This window comes from Tachysurus fulvidraco, chromosome 4, assembly GCF_022655615.1.
Source record: "Tachysurus fulvidraco isolate hzauxx_2018 chromosome 4, HZAU_PFXX_2.0, whole genome shotgun sequence".
Taxonomy (NCBI): Eukaryota; Metazoa; Chordata; class Actinopteri; order Siluriformes; family Bagridae; genus Tachysurus; species Tachysurus fulvidraco.
The window spans coordinates 26,115,505-26,137,943 of record NC_062521.1 but is presented as its reverse complement, the minus strand read 5'-3'; the positions used below and the strand labels follow the sequence as shown (position 1 = coordinate 26,137,943).

At 37.0% G+C, this 22,439-nt stretch overlaps 1 protein-coding gene across 1 annotated transcript; it reads right to left on the bottom strand.

The window, feature by feature from the left end:
* Window positions 1-2,771: 2,771 nt before the first annotated feature.
* On the bottom strand, window positions 2,772-22,030 carry LOC113656450 (nephronectin). Its single transcript, XM_047812591.1, has 6 exons — window positions 21,967-22,030; window positions 15,792-15,884; window positions 14,511-14,633; window positions 13,361-13,486; window positions 7,227-7,361; window positions 2,772-2,977 (listed from the first exon to the last, which is right to left on the bottom strand). Exons 1-6 carry the CDS (start codon window positions 22,028-22,030, stop codon window positions 2,772-2,774), a joined length of 747 nt encoding a protein of 248 aa, XP_047668547.1.
* Window positions 22,031-22,439: the final 409 nt, after the last annotated feature.

Here is a 22,439-nt window from a genome sequence, read left to right as displayed (position 1 = left end):
TCCTTCCCACTGCTGTCTCAACACAAGCTGTACATCTTACACTGGGCTATATACACTTTAGGAGTATATATGTATCAGTTTGGAGAGAGAGAGAGAAAAAAGAAAACACTGGAAACATCCTTAAAGTAGAAATAGAAATGTCAGCATGGTGTGTAAAGTGCAGCTATGATATTTCCTCAACCTTAACTACATCACTCATGTTCATACTTGGTCTCAAAAAGTGGCTGAAATATTTAAATAGAAATAAAATCTCTGCTCACTAAATTATTGTTTTTGATATTTTAGTGAAATACAATGTTCATGTTTTTTCCATAGCCATACAAATATGAAATAAATACAGATAATATAATACATGATATTTGGATATTTTTTGTATTGTTTAAAAAAAAACATAAATAATAAAATAGAAGCACAAAAAGCATTTCCTGACATGTCCACCAGAGAGCAGTATTTTACAAACAAATCCTTTCTGCATGGACCTTTGCTTCATCTACTGCTGATGCATCAAAAGCTGGTCCAACTTGAACAGTCTTTCCATCCTTTCCCCATTCCAAAGATTCAAGTTTTTTCCTCATAATGTCTGATGAGAACGCGCTCATTTCCAAAAATCTGGTTTGTTACAATGTCATGTTATATGAATAAAACTACTTAAACAAAATAAAGCCCAGGATCTTTGGTGGTGCTGGGATTCAAACATGCAACCTTCTAATCTGTCACAAAACTAACCACTGACCCGACACAACATGCTTAACTATGTCTGACTGATTCAACCAGTTCTCACTCCAGCATCAATAAAGCATCAGTTTCCACCAGCATCAGTTTCCACAGCATCAATAAAGACCCATCCATCCATCCACCCATCCATCCACCCATCCATCCATCCATCCATCCATCCATCCATCCATCCATCCATCCATCCATCCAGCCAAATGAACAAAATTCTTCATGCAGGTGTCTCAGCCATCCATTCGTAAGTCAGAAGCCTGAAACTGTCAGAAAACAGAGGCATCTTCACAGAAGCCGAGATAACATAGAAAATTGGTTTATTAGGAAAAAATAAAAAATGCTACAAACACAAGGAACATGGTAAAAGGACTTAAACACACACACAAGACAACTGCTATAAATAGGGAGGACAATCATAGAGACACAATGAACAGGTGTGCAGAGGTGGGGAATGGATTAAGGAAAGGACGGGGCTAACATACGTGAACACAAATACAAAAGCACATAGTACAGACAAACAAGGCCATGTCCCCTAGTGTCCAGGCATAGAATAGCCCCAGCCATTCCTGATAAAAACAATTATACATGTATAAATGTCAACTTGGGCTCATTTTACTCTAAATTACTCTAATCTCTACATCGTATATTAACCCCTTCATGCTAGCTGTAAAAAGATCTCAGGATATTTGTCCCACCAGTGAAAGTCACAATCCCAAAAATCTAGCCATGGCGTCTGGGTCTTCGACTATTTAATGAAAATACAGAGCACTTTATTATTTGTGAAGTATTGCCATCATTTATGTGTAGTTATTTTTTGCTGAGAGCTGTGTGGATTATGATAAATACTTGTATTTTGGATTATTGGCCTCATTTTATATTCCTGATTTTAATAAACTTTATGTATTTGAATCTTCACTCATCCGCTAAGTTATACAATCCAATTCTAATAGATCAGACAACGATATCGCCCATAAGACCTGAATTAAGAGACGGTTTATTCGACAATAATTTTTATTGTCAGTACTTTTAATTCCATCCAAAATAAAAGAGCCTTAAAAAGAAACAAACACTGTATAAAACAGACTGTATTTAGTCCAATATTTTCCCCATTTCTCAATATTACTTTAAATTGTTCAGGAATACTGAATGTAAATTTTTTCTTACATGCCTATTTCATGCATGTGTATAATCCTTGCAAACACACCTTTAAGTTCAATTTTATGACAAAAATCCTACTGTTAAAGAAATTTGAAGTCTCTGATTCTAAAATTTGTGAAATTTGAGGCAGTTTTAAAAACACAACAAAACCAAAATAATAAAAAAAAAACAGCAAAAAAGACTGTCTAGGATTATGCCTGCACAGGGGGTTGCCAGATCTTTCCCACAATGAAAAAATTCTGATCTTCACCCAGTGAAGGAACGAATCGTATCGTCAAAGTCCTATATTCTGTATTAAATCAGTAACGTTTTTAACAGAATTTCAGGCTTTTTGAGATTGTTGCACTGATCTGGCAACCCAGCATGTTTAGAGAAGTTCACTACATCTTTAGTAATCATGCAATTATCCATAAATAGTTTAATAATGTTGTTTATACGCTTCATTTCTATGTGAAGCTTTGGATATGACTAATCAGCACGTGTTCACTACGACAAGCTTGACTCAGACGGTTCTTACACTCCTCCATGGCCGAGAAACTGAAATTCGTCTGGCTTCCTCCATTGGAAATGTGGCTAAAGTGTGTGAGGTGGAACAGGGAATTCTACATAAGCAAAAGCTTGACACTGAAACAATGGTGGAAAGACAGCAGACTGTATTTTTCTTGGTCTATAATTCAAAACATGATGAGATTCCTTTTATACAGCCATTACAAAAAATGGACATGCTAATAATAAGCCCAGCTGCTCAAATGAACACATGCACACGGAATTAAACTGTTATAAGACACGGATGAGAAAACAAACACCAGGAGCACACAGTGCACTCTTTTGACACTTCTTTCTTGCCAGAGAGAGCACAGCTGTAGACTTTCTCCGTGCTTCTTTCATCAGCCCGTATCTGTCTTCCTGCTTCTCTTTGAGAGTTTATATTGGAAGTACATGCCGTTCCGTGACCTTTCACTTTTCCTTTTCAAGCAGCTGAAGCCGTCTCCAGCGTAGCCGGTCTCGCACCGGCAGGTGTACGAGCCGTATGTGTTTACACACCATGCGTGGCGACTGCAGCGGTGGCAACCTGTCACACACTCATCTTCATCTGTGAGGGACACATGAGGTAGTTGAGAATTGAGGTGAGACTGGGAGAGGCTGCGGTCATGAAGAGTTTTATGCAGGACGTTGTATAAGACGGAGGATTTATTAATCAATAAAAATAATAATAATAATAATAATATATGTTGTGCTATCAGAAAAATCACCTACATGTCACACATTTCTACAAATTTCTACAGGTGTTTTATGTGCTCTGAATTGGACATACAGTATATTAACATAAATAAAGAAGTTCTACATTTGTTGACCCGTTATTTCCTCAGAAGCTCTTGGTTACACAATTCCACTCAAATACAAACTGTTGTACAAAGGACATTATTTATATTGACATTATTTCCCGTACAGTGTCACCCAAATGAGGATGAGGTTCACTTCTGAGTCTGGTTTCTTCCTCATACAATCTCAGGGAGTCTAGCTCATTAGGGATAAATCACTCATTCACTCACTCATTTTCTACCGCTTATCCGAACTACCTCGGGTCACGGGGAGCCTGTGCCTATCTCAGGCGTCATCGGTCATCAAGGCAGGATACACCCTGGACGGAGTGCCAACCCATCTCAGGGCACACACACACTCATTCACTCACACACTCACACACTACAGACAATTTTTCCAGAGATGCCAATCAACCTACCATGCATGTCTTTGGACCGGGGGAGGAAACCGGAGTACCCGGAGGAAACCCCCGAGGCACGGGGAGAACATGCAAACTCCACACACACAAGGCGGAGGTGGGAATCAAACCCACAACCCTGGAGGTGTGAGGCGAACGTTCTAACCGCTAAGCCACCGTGCCCCCCTCATTAGGAATAAATGTTAGAGATAAATAATAACTTAATTTTAAACTTTACATTTTTTATTTATTTTTATTCATTTGCAAAGCTACTTTGAAACAATGTGAACTGTTAAAAGCGCTATACAAATAAAATGAATCGAATTGAACTGAATGACACAGAGTGGTGAAGAGGAAGTAGTTAGGTTACAGGTCTTGTTCATCGTTGCTCTTAAACCTGGCGCTATCATTTGATCACATTATCTTATATGATATACAGTATATTTCAGGTGGGAAGTGTTAGCTTAGAGGCTAAGATGTTCAGATAATCGTAAGTTCAAATGTCAGGACAAGCAAGCCGCCACTGCCGGGCCCTTTTGCACGGCCCTTTACTGCTCAATTGTATAAATGTGATAATTGGACAAAAGCGTTCACCAAATTCTTTGATGAAGATTGGGATGAAATCGATGGAACGGATTACGTTATAAATCGAAACTTGTTAAACACCTTTACATAACACTAATTTTTTTAGAATTAGAATTCTTTCTCTGCCGGATGCCAAAGTTCGCAAGTTGTCAATACAACAGAATTGCAGCATTATGGGATGTTCATAAAGCTTCTTGTACTGAGGTCTTTTGGGAAACAATAACATAGTAACATCCTATTAAACATTATTATGTTATTAGTTATTCATTAAAATTAATGAAGAGCATATTATTATGGAGGTTCCTCTGGGTACTCCGGTTTCCTCCCCCAGTCCAAAGACATGCATGGTAGGTTGATTGGCATCTCTGGAAAATTGTCCGTAGTGTGTGAATGTGTGAGTGAATGTGTGTGTGTGCCCTGCGATGGGTTGGCATTCCGTCCAGGGTGTATCCTGCCTTGATGCCCGATGACACCTGGGATAGGCACAGGCTCCCCGTGACCCGAGGTAGTTCGGATAAAGCGGTAGAAAATGAATGAATGGATGAACGTATTATTATGAAACACTCTCATGAAATGAGATGAGATCAGATGATATGAGGTGGCTGAGAACCTCAGAAACTCAAAAACAAGCTTTAATATTATATTAAAAACAGCTTTCTGACAGAAAGAGAAGTGAACATGTAATACTTGGAAAAAAAAATCAACACAGCGTAAGAGATCCATAGTTGTGTGAGAGCAAAAAAAAAAGTTTTACATTCTACCCTTGCAGGATATCAGGAATGAAACAAGTAATAATAATACGGCTTGGTGTGTTTGGGAGCGCGTCAACTCCCGTAAGTTTTCCGTTTTCTAAAATGTCATTTTTAACTGTATTTCTAACGAATCTAAACAGTCGCACTGATCCAATGAAACGAAACATCTGTTGCTGACTAGTGAACAGGAGAGTTAAACCCTGCTCCAGAAACACATGTCTGTGCCAACTACAAGTGCTTTTAATTTAGTTGCACTGTACATTAGCGAAAGCGGAACGAAGGCTTTCTTGTTTTCACCTGCATCCAGTCTGTAGAAAGCATTAGTGCAGTTCAATAAATATCAGCAATTCATCAGCTGAGCTTGGTGATGAATTCAATTTTATTTCTATCACGCTTTTAACATTAGGCATTGTCCCAAAGCACCTTTACAGAAATCTATAAACTCAGGATAGAGATTTCTCATTTATCCTTTTATCTAATGAGCAAGCCATTAATGAGGAGACTTTTGTATGAATACAAGAAGAAGAATCCTTGACAGGAACCAGACTCACATACTGTAGGAACCCATCATCATCTGAGTGTGATTATAATAATTTCCTTTCTATAACTGTGTGAATTCATTCTAGGATTAACATGATGAACTTTTCACTGATGGAAACTTGAGTACAAAGCTGCTACTGATATTTCTAGTCCTAAACCATCTTCAAGAGGAACTAGGTTTGGTCTACATTGATTTCCACCATACTTATCTAAACTTCCTTACCAAAAAAAAATGAAATTTGCTTGAGTCCATGATCAGCATTGAATGTCTTTGTCATGTCCCATATCTCTCAAATAAAATTAGATGCTCAGGGCTTTAAGAATGTGTAGTGTTTCATAAGTATTTGTTTTTATCTAGCCTATTAAGGGCAATATATTCAAAGAAAGGTTAAAAAGAAAAAAAAAAGGTTCGTTTTTTCAACTTTGTATCTTGAAAGTAAATTTGATATCAAACCCATTCCTGCTCTCTGACATTCCCCAAGTGTTTGTTCATAATCATCTAAAATGTGAATGTTTTTTCAACCACTATAAAGTCCTGACTCAATTTTAGATCAGAATCACAGACAGAAAATCATTCATTTTTTTAATACTGAATAAAATGATTTCTGACGGTATACTGAAATGCCTGAGTACTGGTTTAAACTGGTTTAAATAATTCCCTAGTAGCATGATGCAAATGAGATCTACTTTATTCCACAACGCTGCTCCATTATTTATTCTGATTGAAAATCGCAGGTTCATTTTAAATTCTAATATGTTGTTGTTTCTATTTCTGCGTACACAAGGACGATAAAAAGAATACTGATTGTGTGGTTTTCTGTGAGAAGACATTTACTTATATGAAAGCATATATGAAAGGAGTCTCCAGCGTGAGCACTTTCTTATGCTGGTGAGGGAATGATCATATTAGCGGTTATAATGTAAGTATTCGAAGATTAAACAGAATGGTGTGGCTTCAGTATTTAATCTATAAATATAATCAATATTTGACAAAATTGATGCAGAGGAATGAATCACATCGGATGCTCCACACCACCTCATTGTTGATTGTTTTCCTATAAAAACGTCTCATAAAGATATTTTTCACTCTGTTACCTCTAGAGGGCGACATGTCTGCTATTGAAAGAAATCCCTACAAAGACTACAAATACTTCTGTGAAATACAAAAACTATTTGGCTAAAGTCGTTTATGCCAATAATAAAAAAGACAGTAAAGATCAATTAGTGGCCATTGTTTCACTAACAAATTAACAGTTGTTCAGGTAAAATTTATTTTACACACTTACTCATAATATACTCCATTACTCATATATTATTTCCATTTAACTATATGTATGTGTTTTTTTTTAGTATTCACCCAGTATTTAGTGTCTCTTCCCTCTGCTGTGAAGCTGATTTTGTTTTGTAATTCATTGTATTTTATTTTTTGCATTTTTCATTAAGGACTTTTATTTAGGTTTTGTCTCCTTATAGAGAGGATAGTGAGTAATAATTCTGTGGAGGGGTGGGGAAAAAAAAGAAAAAGGAAGAGTGTGAGAACAGATTGGTGTTGCTGCTCTATCTGCTCTGTCCATCGTCATTACTGAAACTGTAGAGCTGTAATATATCCTCTGAACCGTAGATCTACTAAACCCCATTCTTTAATTACAAATAAAACTGCAGAGAAAGCTGGACTGTCTGTTATCTACATTTCCATTGACTCTTTCTTGAAATTTTCTTGAAAGAATGTGGATTTATAAAATTACCTCTGCATGTGATGGAATTCCATAATATTCCCAAAATGTATCCGGACCTGCATTCGCATGCGTAACTTCCGAAAGTGTTCCTACAGGTCTGCTGCTCTGAGCACACAGAGAAAGCTCCTTTACACTCATCTACATCTGCAACATAAACAGAAAACAATCCTTTTACATAGTTTAATAGCTATAACGGTTTATGATTTTTCATGTTAAATTATATTGAACTATACTGGTATATTTTAATAAGTTAAATGAAAAAAAGCCTTGATTTGGCACATATACGTTGCAGCACAGTGAAATTTTCTTCTTAGCATGTCCCAGAAATTGAAGTCAGAGTATAGATTTGGCCCTGATGGAGCAGAGATTGTTAAAGGCCTTGCACAAGTACCCAACATTGGCAGCTTGGAAGTGCTGGGGTTGAACCCCTGACATTCTGATCAGGAACCTTACCCACTGAGCCACCACAACCGTTTTACATTTTTCTAGAAGGCCAAATTAATATAATTAAGTTATTTAAAAAAAAATGATATGATGATATGGACACCTTTTGCTGCAGCCACACAAATAACTACTTTATTAGGCTTACATATATCTCATTTATACAGTTGAGCAATTGATGGTCAAGGGCCTTGCTCAGGGGCCCAGCAGTGTCATCTTGGTGGCCCTGGGATGCAAACTCACAACCTACCGATCAGTAGCCTGACACTTTTACCAATGAGCTTCAGAAATTATTTACAATCACAATTACAATCCTGTGTCATTAGGATGAGGACGTTTTCTCAGGGAGTTTATTTTCTTACCACTGTTATGCCTGGCTTACTCATTAGGGATAAAGAAATGTATATAGTTTTAAGTGCTCTGATTTAAATTGAATTGAATTGAAATCGGGGGGCATGGTGTCTTAGTGGCTTAGTGGTTAGCACGTTCGCCTCACACCTCCAGGGTCGCGGTTCGATTCCTGCCTCCGTGTTGTGTGTGTGTAGTTTGCATGTTCTCCCCGTGCCTCGGGGGTTTCCTCCGGGTACTCTGGTTTCCTCCCCCGGTCCAAAGACATGCATGGTAGGTTGATTGGCATCTCTGGAAAATTGTCCGTAGTGTGTGATTGTGTGAGTGTCTGTGTGCCTGGTTACAATCCAGTCAAAATAAATGATCACATATTCTACAGTCACGTGATAGACAGCATTCCCCACCATCGTCACAACACAAACTGAAGGAATATCATACAGAAGAAACTTGTTCATCACTCCAGTACAGTTCCTGAGACTTGTAAAATTAATGCCAAGAAACACTGAAACTGTTCTGTTGACTTGTTATGACTTGATCTTACTAATACCTTGTATGTTGTTTTTCCTCCTTTAATTTGTCACCCGTCACCCAGTACTTCACAGCGTTAGAAGCTTATTCACAAAACATCAAAACCACACACATTCATACACATGTTTAGTGCACCTGGACTCCTGCTCAAAAAAAGTCCTAAACACAAACAACCATCCTGTTGCGATCAAACGCAACCAGAATTGGAGTAAATGACCGCTTTGACAGTCCCCACATCACACAGCTTTGAAATTTACACCGCTGTTAAGAGCAAGAACAAAGGATTGAAGGAACACCTTCTCTTTCTACGTCTCTCTCTCTCTCTCTCTCTCTCTCTCTCTCTCTCTCTCTCTCTCTCTCTCTCTCTCTCTCTCCCATCCACAAATAGATTACAGTCCCACGGTAAGTCAAATACTAGCGTGAATAACTAAAAAATGCTTGCTACTATTTATACTAATTTGTGAATATATCACAGTATAAACTATGGAAATTTAAAACAATTTGTAATTTCCTAGGAAAGCATAATGCTTAGGTCTAAAACAACTTCTCAAACTGTACATACAGAATTTTTTATTATTAAATTATTAAAGCTACAACAACATTACAAATATGTTCTGCTGCTGTATGTATGCAGGATTGCTGTGAACTGTCTCATATATATATATATATATATATATATATATATATATATATATATATATATATATATATATATATATATATATATATATGAACTATTTCAATGAAAAAGAATTATTTGTGTGAGAAAAATAGCATGTGAAAATAAAAACGCATGACCTACACCAAGAAATAAATGAATCATGTTAATATCAAATCACATTGTAAAATAACCATGTGGTTATTTTAAAAATAAATCATAAACCAAAGTGAATAAATAATATGAAAATCTGTGACAAAAAAAATATCGGATAAATAAACGATCAAATAATTAAATTGTGAAATAAATGAATCATGTGATAAATTGTGTAGAAAACCCCTCAAAAACAACACATGTGAAAATGAGCAAATTGTGTAAAAAACAAAAAATTGAATAATGAATCTTGTAAGAAAAATCATGTTAAAATAAATGAAGTGTAAAAAAATACACAAAAAATTTTATGAATTTTGAAAATAAATTCAGTGAAAAATTACAGGTACGTTTACGTGAATTATGCGAAAATAAATGACTAGTGTGGGGAAAAAAAACACACGAGAAAATAATTGAACACTGTAAAACAATGCATATTATAAAACTGAATCATATAGAACAAAAATGCAAATAATCATGTAAAAAAAGGAATAATATAGAAAATAAAAATATGTACACTACATATAAAATGGTTGGCTCATGAACAAAAACACAGGGGGATTTCCTGTGACTTTCTGTATGGTGTGTTGTTATCATTTTAATATAACAGTACTGCCAACTATAAGCAGATTTTCCAAAATAAATAAATAAATAAATAAATAAATAAATAAAAAACGTAAGAAAACATGACGTTCTCCATTTCTTTCAGCTACTGTCTGGTGAATATTCTAAAGAGGACCAACATGATGATGTCATCAAAACAGCACCAGCCAAACATGTGTGTGTGTCTGTGTGTGTATGGACAGACTGGAACACACACTAGCTACATCGTTGTTTATTCAAAAATAAACAATGACGTAGTAAGTGTGATTCCATCTGTTTCCATCACCCCATATTGCGTCTTCTGTTTTTTTCCACCTCAGACAAACATCAAGACCTTCCATATTTAGACATTCTTCCAGAATTCGGACATTTCTGTTTCGAGAAGTCCAATAAAAACACACGAACAAAAACCTTACTGACGGCGATATGTTTAACACTGACTGATTAAAATTCGGAAATATTTCCCAATCGCTCCTGGCATTGCTTTGGGAAATTGACGTTAAACCCGTCTAGTCGAGCATGACCAGGACTGAAGATCATCTCCTTGGCTGTGTGGGTAATAACAGACTAGATTATAAACACTAGGCTATTTTATTGCATGGGAACCTTTCCTCTACAGGGTTCTCTGAGAACTTTGGAGCAAGAGCTTTTATCATCATCCAACAGTTTACCTCAGATTGCGGATCAGTGTAAAAGATCTTGTAGCTGCAGAACTTCTAACGTAACTTCTAATGTAATCTAGCTGCAGCAATTCAACATGTTATGTAATTATGTAATTATGTATCCTGCCTAGAAACCAAACAACTCATATATCCTATAAGCTCGAGTCACTGTGTGTGTGAAGTTTGTGTTCTTCCCATCTCCATGTGGGTTTCCTCTTGATTCCTGGTTTTCTTCCCACTTCCCCAAATTCATTTTTGTATATACGTTAAATTATGAAAGCATGAATGATCTACTACTTCTGTGAAAGTGGAAGTTCAGTGGTTTATATGTTGGCCTACTGATCGAAAGGTTGTAAGTTCCACTCTGAGGTTCACCAAGCTGCCACTGATGGGCCCTTGAGCAAGGTCCTAAACCGTCAATTGTTTAGTTGGATAAATGTAAGTCACTCTGGATAAGATCACCTGCCAAATAATGTAAATAAGTTTAGGAATGCTGTGATGTAATGTCATCCATAGTGTATTTTTCACCTCACACTGAGTGTTCAGAATCCTCTGATTAAGATGTAAGATGATAAATAAATAAATAAATAAATAGTATAAATAAATAGTATAAATAAATAAATAAATAAATAAATAAATAAATAAATAAATAAATAAATAAAGAGGAATTGGAGAGTGTACATATATTTCCACAGTTTTGTCTTATCTACTGTATGATGTTTAAATGAACAAAATCATGTTATATAATAAAGATAATGTTATATACTAATTACTACATTCTATACTTATCCACACATCCATCTATTGTATCTGTATATACAGTCGATATTTTGCGTGTGCTGTGATTTTATGTTAACACGGTTCTAAAGAGTGCGTTTCTATAATTCTTCCTGTCGGTTCGGATTATTTTCCTCTGATCTCTCCCAACAAAAAGGCGTTTCCACACACGGAATTAGAGAGATTAATAACAGAGCAAGTTTACAGGTGTTCCCATTAAAGTGGAAGGTACTGTAGTGACTTCAGGAGAGCACAGAGCGACCACTCTCAGTCATCGACAAGATCACCGAACTTCTTGGTGTTCATCTAGCAGAGAACTTCACCTGGTAACTCAACACCAGCTCCATCACCAAGAAAGTCTAGCAGCATCTCTACTTCTTATGAAGGCTGAGGAAATCCCATCTCCTTCCCCCCTGACTACATTTTACAGAGGGGCCATTGAGAGCATCCTGAGCAGATGCATCACTGTCTGATTTGGGAACATCTCGGATCGCAGGACCCTGCAGCGGAAAGTGAGGACAAAAGGTAGATGACTCCACACACCGCTCACACACTGCCATATGGAAAAGGTACCGAAGCATTCGGGCCCTCATAACAAGACTGTGTAACAGTTTCTTTCCACAAGTCATCAATAACTCCTCAAGCCATCATAACTAACTGAACTGTACCTAGCGCGCACACACACACACACACACACACACACACACACACACACACACACACACACACACACACACACACACACACATACACACACACACACACACACACACACTCAACTGTATGGACTGCAATGACCTACACCAAATACACACTTTTCCAATATACATCCATGTGTACAGCACCACCCAGTATCCAGTATTTCTGCACATGTACCATAGAACGTACAGTATGTACAGTATTGGTCGGCTCTGCTTTTGTACTTTTTTTTGTGTAAGGTCTTTTATTGTTTGTCTTCTGTCTTGCACTGTTTGCACCAGGTTGCACAGATGCACTTTATGTGACTAGGACTAAAGTGAGGACGTGATGATTCAGCGGTTAAGGCACTGGGATCTTGATCAGAAGGTCGGGGTTCGAGTCCACAAGCTGCTGAGCATCAACGTTGGGTCCTTGGGCAAGGTCCTTAAACTCACCTGCTCCAGGGGCACCGTCCCTATGGCTTGACCCTGCGCTCAGACCCCATAACCTGGGATAAGCGAAAACCTGGGCAAGTTGTGGCCTAATGGTTAGAGAGTCTGACTTGTAATCCTAAGGTTGTGTGTTCGAGTCTCAGGCCAGCCATGACTGAGGTGCAATTGAGCAAGGCACCGAACCCCCCGACTGTTCCCCGGGCACCACAGCATAAATGGCTGCCCACTGCTCCGGGTGTGTGTTCACTGTGTGTGTGTGTTCACTGCTGTGTGTGCACTTTGGATGGAGATGTGTGTGTGTGTTCACTGTGTGTGTGTGTGTTCACTGCTGTGTGTGCACTTTAAATGCAGAGAATGAATTCTGAGTATGGGTCACCGTACTTAGCTGTATGTCACGTCACTTTTTTCACTTTCACTTTCACTTACTTAGTCCTTAGCCCTGCCTTTGTTTTATGTAGCACCATGGTCTTGGAGAAACGTTGTCTCATTTCACTGTGTACTGCTTCAGCTATATATGGTTGAAATGACAATAAAAGCTTCTTGACTCTTGACTTGATTAGATATGACCGTAATTTACCAACGATTGCACTGCTTTGTATTTAAAGAACAACATGACAGTGTTTAGTTACATGTTGTGCCAATTAGTGTATTTAGTTTTTTCCTCTGTCTTGAGATTAATATGATGAAGATAAAAATCTCTCCTGAAGTCTTTCCCATAGAGGAAAGTGATTAGTCTAGTTTCAGAGCTGCTCTTATACATAATTATCCATTAAACTGTGCTTGACTGCTTGAAATCCATTATGTTATCACAGCATATTACAGAGATGTAGTTGAGTTTGAATTCACCTTTACATCTTCTCTTATCTAGTCCCAGTTGGAGTCCAGGTGGGCAGGTGCAGATCGGTGTGCCATTACTACCAATCTGGCAACCCAACTGACAATGAAGTTGAGTGCAATCGGGTTTCTCTACACCTAAAAAAAAAAGAAAAAAAAAATGTAATTAAAAAGATGCAGTCCTTATGACTTTTGTAGACCTCCATCCTACAGATGGTGTCAAGGAACCTGAAGGGGACTCGAGGTACAAGACGGGGGAAATCACAGGAAATAAGTACACGCACATACAAAGACACACTACAGGCAATGTAATTAACATGTCTTTGGACTGTAGGTGGAAACTGGGGTACTGAGAGAAATCCACTGAAGCACAGGGAGAACAGTCAACAGTCCCAACAGGCAGGGGAATTTAACTTCCAGCCCTGGAAAGATGAGCCACCAAAAGAAAATTTTTAAAGTTTGTAATTTAATTTAATTTTAAGTCTAAACTTCTGAGTGTATTACATTCAGTTTTTGATATCAGGAGTTATGAAGAGAATATTCATGTTGCCTGATTATATTTTTGAGCCACTATCTAATGCCATTAAGATGTGTCTACAGACGTTAACATCTGAATGAAGTAAACAGGGTAAGAACAATTAGGAGGGAAAAAAAGGAAATGGCAGGAACATAAGGTGTGAATAAATTGTATACAGAAAGTAATAAAATAATAAATAAATAAAATACTAATAAAAATACTTATGGGAAGTGGAAGCCTTGTCATTTCAGGGAGATTTATCTATTTTTTTTATTTATTTGTTTGTTTGTTTGTTTGTTTGTTTGTTTATATGCCACTATCTTATGTTTAGCATGTTTTTTTTTATTTTTTTTTATACAGTTTAAGGATATTAAATCTCCATCCAGGTTTCTGTAACACTGCTTTCTGTCTATTAAAAAGAAAATGAAACGGACTTCTGTAAAAAGTAATGTTAAAGAAGTTCAGTTACTAAAGCGCATGTTACAGAAATATGTTTCTCTGTACACACTCGTATTACTCGTATGGTAATAAATTATAGCATTGAAACACTCACAGCTCACAGAGAATGACTGAGACTCCATGCTGTAAAAGATTATAATGCCTACTAAAAGTTGCTGGTGGTCTATAAACTTCACATTGACTTACGGTTGCAGGATTTGCCATCAGCATCCAGCGTGTATCCAGGATCACAGTAACAACGAAAACTGCCCGGTGTGTTCATACAGCTGTGAGAGCAAGGCCTGCTGGGTCGGCCACACTCGTTTATGTCTATCCATCAGAATATCAGAAAGGAGAGTTAAGATACTCTATGTTTTTGAACATACTTGAATTACTCTGAAGAAATTACAACACTGTGTAGTATTTAAATATTCATATTCTTTATGTATGGTGCCGAGATGTTGAGCTCTTTGACAAAATAATAAAATTTTATTTTTGAAAGATGCAAAATGGAGAAAGTGGAAATCAGACTTGATTATTTTCTTCTAACAGCATTTAAAAAAAAAAGCTCTTTCAGCACAGAAATTCACCCATGATTGCACATTTTATTATTATAAAACAAAATGTCATCTTTTTTTTATCAATTTTTAATTACTTTCAACATTGTGAAAGACTTTATCCACCGTTTCTTTTTTCCTCAATGTTACTGGAGTAAATATATCAAAAATATAACTTGTCTTGTTAGTGGAAATATACACTTGTGATTTGCCTTGTAGCCAGAATGACTGTCAGAGCTGCTGTTAATTGCAGAGAATTAATTTATACCTTCTGACCAATTGGTGATGCTAGTGATTTTTCACTTTTTCTACTTCAAAAGAGAGATCAGCAGATCAGACAGTTGAACAGATATCTGTAATATATAAAATATATTATATAAAAAATAATCTATTCTACATCTTTTCAGGCCTGTGTCAGTGTCAGCGGTATTATAGAATATTTATCCTTTTTGTATAAGAATATCTAACCTGATATTTAACATAATAGGTTTAAAAATCATTGTTTTTAATTGTCATGGACAAAGCGTGTCCTTGCAGCGAATCTTAATTTCTATCAATTCTTCTCAGGCTTTTTTCTTAGGACTGAGACAGAAATCAGCATTTAAACATAGTGTGTTTGATACAAACTTTAGTGATAATTAGCAAGAATGAGCTTAAAAACTAAACAAACAAAGTTTAGTGGCCCTTTTGCCAGAATGACAAACAAGAGAATGATGAATTAACAGTAGCGGTTGATTACATCGATGTGGATGATTTGCAGATGTTTGTTGAAAATGATTCGATCTCAACTTTGTTGCATTTTCAATAAAGTCTAATATCTAGCACCTTAAAACTTTTGTAGTTGAAAGTTCTGATTTTTAGAACGGTGTGACATGGAGCCTCTCTCTAGAAATGTTCCTAAGTGGACACCTAGACTGTAAGCGGACTTTACCCTCATCACACTGTTCCCCCGTGTAGCCTTTTGTGCAGGAACATCTGTCAGGACCGACGCAGACGCCGTTTATACACGGCTTTATACACACAGCTGAAAAAAAATGACAAGAAATTTAATGAAAATAAAAATTCAATTGAAAAAAAAAAATTCAAAAAATTTAAACTACTCTTTATCTTACAACATCTTTATAAGTTTGCAATACTGGTGTTTTTAGCTAAGTTGCAATGTTGTGTTTTGTCTTTTTTTTTTTTTTTAATCTAGAAACTCTGACGCAGCATACACTTTCTCACAACGTCACTTACGCTGACATTCACTGTTCACGTTTCTCCAGCCATAGCAACAGGACTGAACTCTTCCGAAGTTGCAGAACCCCAACTTCCTTTGCTGCTTGAACACCTCTGTCTCTGCTCTGTGTGGGTACAAATAACTGTTATTGTGATCCAGTCCTAACTCGAACTGCATATTTTTAAACACCCGGATGCGAAAAGTGACATTTAATGATTTTATTTCATCTACTTAAACTATCTTAGTGTAATATACCTAGCTACTGATTACTAGCAAATTGTAAAAAAAAACAAAAACAAAGAATGTTTAGCAAAATAGCAAGAATGTTTTCACTGTGATTAATGAAAAGTCACACACACTGTTTAAACATGAGCCTCATCATAATTTCATTATTCCACTAAACTCAATTAACACTGGCAGAATAAAAGATGAGACATTTTCAATCAGTATAAGCAAATGAATGATTTTCTGCACACAAGTCTGATCTAAAATGAGTCAGGATGTGTGTTTTCCCCTCTGTTCATAACCTTACACTGACTTTTAGTGGTTGAAGATAAACACCTTTAAACTTTAGATGCTTAAAAGATGCTTTAGATGCTTTAGACACTTGGGGCATTCTCAATAATTACAATATGTATGTTAATGTATCATATCATGTGCAATATCATAGAATGTGCAGTATGTTCTTAGTTCTTTAGCACCTTTTTTTTAAACATTTGTATACATTTTGTGTATATATGGAATATTTCATTAATATTTCATTTATATTTGTTTCATTTGTAATCTGAAACAGTCTCTATTGAAAGAATCATCTTCGGGATTAGTAAAGTATTATCTTATCTTATCTTATCTTATCTTATCTTATCTTATCTTATCTTATCTTATCTTATCTGATAGAAGTTACTGTGTGAAATAAACAACTAACAATGCTTGTTTTTTGGACCGTTTCTTTGAAAATATTGTTCCTAATAGGCTAGATATACAACATAAACACGTATGAAAGATTACAAATTCTTAAAGTCCTGAGTGTCTACTTTCATACGAGCTTCATATTATCCACCACTGGGGAGAGAGACATGACCAAGACATTCAGTGATGAACGCGAACATGACAAAACATTAATAAATTCCATTTTTTGGCAGTGAAAATAATCACTGATACATTTACTCACGTCTCCTCACTACATGTTGTACTTTAGTGATATCAGACTCTAATACTCAATGTCCTTGGTTTCCTTATTAATGTCAAAGATCAAAGAAAAATACAAAACGAAAGGGTTGAACACTATAGCTTTGTTTTCATCATCATAACAGTCACCCAATGAAATTGTAGAACTTAGATTTCATAAGTAGATCAAAAATCAGTAGAACGAGAGAAATTACCTGTTAGGAGAAGAGCCCATGCAGAATGGGAAGAAAAGAAACGCAGCTATCAGAATTTTCCAAATTTTCCTTTCTGAAGTTTTATTGTACGTAGCTGGCACCATGTGACTGCTTTGGTTGGGATAAATCATGCTTAGTCTGGCAAAAAGGAAATATGTTTGTTTTCCAGGATCCATTTCTTTTGATGTTGCCTCAAAAACTAGCCAGGATAACAGGATGATGGTGTCTTTGGTGTTGAAAAATAACGTGACACAAGAGAGAGAGAGATAGAAAGGGAGAGAGAGAGAGAGAGAGAGAGAGAGAGAGAGAGAGAAGGACAAGACCGTAGAACAGAGATCTGTTATTAACCAGGGCTTCAGTTGCAATCTGTTGACTTGTGACTTTGACATCAATGACTTCACTATGTCTGGAGCCCTTTGTTTGAAAAGTCTGGATACAGTCTCAAAACCAACCTATTTATTTTCAGCATCAATCTTCAAATCCAAGGACAACTTATCAGCTTGCAAGCCAAAGTGTAAAGACTGCTTATATCCAGAAGACAGGGACATTTCACAGTAATCATGTTTCTGAAGATTCACCCTTCAACCAATTCATAATGTTCTCTTTACCAAATTTAAAGCAGAGTAAAATTGTTGTTCATAACTTTATAACTGAATGGATATATAGATAAATTTTGTCCTGGGATAATAAATGGCAGTAACAAAGCAGATGCATCAGTTGTAAATGCAGCAACTTTAATGATTTATGTTTGCCATTTATTATCCCAGGACAAAATCTATCTATATATCCATTCAGTTATAAAGTTATAATCAACAATTTTACTCTGCTTTAAATTTGGTAGAGAACATTATGAATTGTTTAGGATGCAAAACATAAAGTTAAGATTTGGGACTTGACTTGGGACTGGCTTGTCTTGACTTGGGACGTGAATACATTGACTCGTGAAACACTTGAAAACTTGCTCCCACCTCTGGTAGGAAGAGGATAAAAATCTTTCACTTTTGAAAATAACAGGAACACTGGTTGTAACCAAAAGTATATAAAAAAATTATGATGTGTTGCTCTTTAATACAATAAATATACATTAGTAGATGTTTATGTCTGCATAGATTTTCATGTAAGATCAATAAAACACTTCAGACTTTGCTGTTTTTGAAAAAATAATGGCTTGTTACAGTAATCTTGCTTGACAGTCATTTTGCTTGGACAAAACACACCACTCTTTTGTTGATTATTGTCTTAATAGAAAAAAAAATCAAACAAAGCTAACAACGCCCTGACAAATTTTACATCAGACTTGCGGTGGTAAAATAATTCCGTTGTTTATTCTGACTGAAAATGTCCGTAATGGAAGTGCAGTGGTATGAAGGATTAAGAGTGCAGTTTTAGGTTCCTATCTTGTCAATTATCACTCGGTGCCACAGACATGCCAACAATTTCGATACTTCTGATGAGTTATATATTTTTCTAACTCTCTTATGCTGAGAAATTTACTTAAGCTTTGTCTCTGAAATGCTCTGCCACGCTCTACGTCGTGTCTGATATCTGTATCCTGTAACGTATTGCGCTTCTGTACTCTCCCTCCTTAGATTCCCACAGACACTTTCTATGCTTATAATCAGGATAATAAGCAATTGTGCACTTTATTGCACAACTGATACGTACTACTGGTATTTATATCACAAGCCACTTTTCATTTATGTCATTGAATTGTACTTATTGTTATTGAAATCCATCATCATTCATCAAGTCAAGTCAAGTCAAGTCAAGAACCATACATAGTTGGCAAAGTACATAATTAAATTAAACAAAGTTTCTCCAGGACCCTGGTGCTACATAATACAAGTCAGAGCCAAGGACTGAAAAGTAAGTTTTTCTAGCCACATAAAGTGCATAGAGAGCATCTTATTGCAAACAGAACAAGACAATGTGGACAGACAATACAATAGGCTACAGGAAATATAACAGCGCTGACCACTGTTTAGTCTGTGAATGACTATTTTGCAAATAAGCAGATAAGCAGAATAAGTATGGAATTGGGGCAAAAAAGCTGATATTTTCACCACATATACATAAAAGCACAGCGGAATTCTTTTCATTGCATATCCCGACTGAGAAGGTTGGGTTCAGAGCACAGGAGCAGCTTTGATACAGCACCCGAAGAACGGTGAGGGTTAAGGGCCTTGCTCGATTGCCCAACAGTGGCAGCTTGGCAGTGCTGGGGCTTGAACCCTGACCTTCTGATCAACAACCCAGAGCCTTAACCTCTCAAGTCACCACTGCCCCACAATGAGAACAATAAAGGGATTATTGTAAACATATGTAAACATACAATAGCAGCAGCTGATCACACAGAACAGCTGCTACTTTTCATACTCATGTTTATGCGTGTACTTGTATATGTTTGTGTATATGTACGTGTTTATGTTAGTGTACGTTTTTGTGTATGTGTAGGTCTAGGTATATGTGTGCATATTTGCGTATGTGTACGTGTATGTTGACTGTGATTGATGCAGTATGCTGAACCAAACACCATGACCATGCTGAAGTAAAATCAACGCTCATGTGAAAAAGTTTTTAAAACCAACATGAAACAACAAGGGTTTTCAGAGCCAGATGTAGTCATTGGGTTAAAAAAAAAATACAGAAGTTATTAAAGTGTCTTTTTTGAAGCAGTTCACTTTTTTGAAGAGTCTGTATGTAATTGCCTGTCTTAAGTGTAAAATTGCCTAAAGTAAGTAGGGCTTGAGTGTATTTAAAATTTGTGCCATACTGTACAAACGTAAAATATACACAAAACAACGTAAAATATACGCAAATTATACCAGAGAATATCATCAGAGAATTCAGAGACTTTGGACGAAGTTATAACTAAGCTGCATCTAAAACTAAACAAATATAACCTCTCCCAAAGAAGATTCTTTAAAACCACACCCTTTAAAAACACCAGCTCTAACAGCCCTAGACTAGATCCGAAATGCTACTGTAAGAGATGGGGGTTTACGAATTAACAGGCAGCACTGCTTTTGATTCTACATTGGATTGATGTTGATGGTTCAAATATCATTGTTCCTCTTCTTTACAGAGTGCCAAAGAGAGTTTGTGCTCTGAGCAAATAATTTATTCACATCTGCTTGAACCTGTTTATCCAGCCAAGTCATCCCATCCACCCATGTATTTTCTCCTCCAATCAGCCATCCATTCAATCATACCCACCTAATAAAACAATTTATTTGTCTATCCACCCACCCACTCGTTTTTCAATTAGTCCAACTGTCCACCTATTCATTCACCTACTTTCCCATCTAAATGTCCATCTATCCTTCCATCCATCCATCCATCCATCCATCCACACAAATACCCACAAACCTACTTAGTGACCCATCTATCTATCAATATCCATCCATCCATCCATAAATCCATCCATCCATCCATCCATCCATCCATCCATCCATCCATCCATCCATCCATCCATCCATTTGCATTCCCATTAACCCACCCACTACCCCATTTATTTATCCATAGACCTTTCCATCCATTTGCATTCCCATTAACCCACCCACTACCCCATTTATTTATCCATAGACCTTTCCACCCATGCATCCATCCATGCCTCCATCCATCCATCCATCCATCCATCCATCCCACTAACCCATCTATTTATCCCTCCATCTATCCAAGCACCCACCCACCCATGCATGCAACCATCCATCCACATAAATACCCACAAACCCTCCTACTGATCCATCTATTTATCCATCCGAAACACCCACCCACCCAACCACTTATCTACACAACCACCCATTCATCCATGCACATAGACAAAACGAACCAACGACCCCTCCCAACAACCTACCCACACATCCATCCATCCATTTATCTATCCAACCAGCTGACATTGATGTAACATTGACTAGTTAACAGTGATATCCTTTGTAAAATACCATGCTTACTCTGTCTATGGAAACTATTCCTAGCCTTGTGTGGTACATTTATATGCCATAATAACGGTTTAATTAGAACAGGTGATGTTTATCGTGTTCGCGTGCAAGTCATTATTTTTTGACTGTTAAGGCAACGGCATATAAAGATTGTAATCTATTCAAAAAACATATGAGCTCCTCTAATGAAGAATAAGAGTATTTGTGTGATATTCACGGCCTGTAAACCACAGCACCTGTGTGTCAGAGTGACTTGAGAAGGGTGAGAGTGGTTTGGAACTGGATTCCTCGGTGTAAAGCCAGCGTGGTTTTGCCGAAGCGCTCTGCTGCACATCACTGAGTGGGAAGAAACCAGAGAAACAGTTGTGGATGATCTGCCTCTGACTCCCCGCCAAGCCTCAGAGTCTGCTCATGATGATAACACAATTAAATATAGTACTGGCTGCTGAGAGAGATCGGGTAGAAGACAGCTGAGGCAGAGCTCCCTGGTTGTCTCAGTGTGTGGCATCAAGATTGATGGGCTTCTCGAGAGGGTTTCTCTGTTTCGCCGATTATAACGGTTACCTCCTCGAATCCCCATATGAGCCACTTTGTCTGTAAGACGAGAGCCTCTCTGAAGCTCATCCATCTAGGCAGATGTCAGTGCTCTACTGCTCAGAATAATGTGTGGTCAAAACGGTCGATTTTGGGGTTTGGGGAAAAAAAAACTGGATTGTAAATTGCAACATACAGTAGATTGTACAGTGAATCCAAGATGCTGACAACAGGAAAGTGTTCATGATTGTCTTTTGGGTCAGGATCAGACCAGTGAAAGTCAGTGGTTATGCTAACCTGGAAAGCAGCCTTAATTTGGTTCAGCTATATGGACTGCACAGACTAACACAAAATACACACACTTCCAATAAACATCCATCAACCTGTTTACATGCTGCTTACATCCATCAAACTGTTTACATGCCTTTTTGCACACTTTTTTTTACACTTTTTTTTTTTTTACTTTTTTGCTCTTTGCAAACACTGTCTAACATTTCCGTCGC

Coding starts and splice junctions, on each gene's coding strand:
- LOC113656450 (XM_047812591.1), bottom strand. CDS start 22,030: ATGGATGAGCTTCAGAGAGGCTCTCGTCTTACAGACAAAGTGGCTCAT. Junction 14,634..15,791: donor GGGGGAACAGTGTGATGAGG/GTAAAGTCCGCT, acceptor TCTGATGGATAG/ACATAAACGAGTGTGGCCGA. Junction 2,978..7,226: donor GAATTCCATCACATGCAGAG/GTAATTTTATAA, acceptor TGTCCCTCACAG/ATGAAGATGAGTGTGTGACA.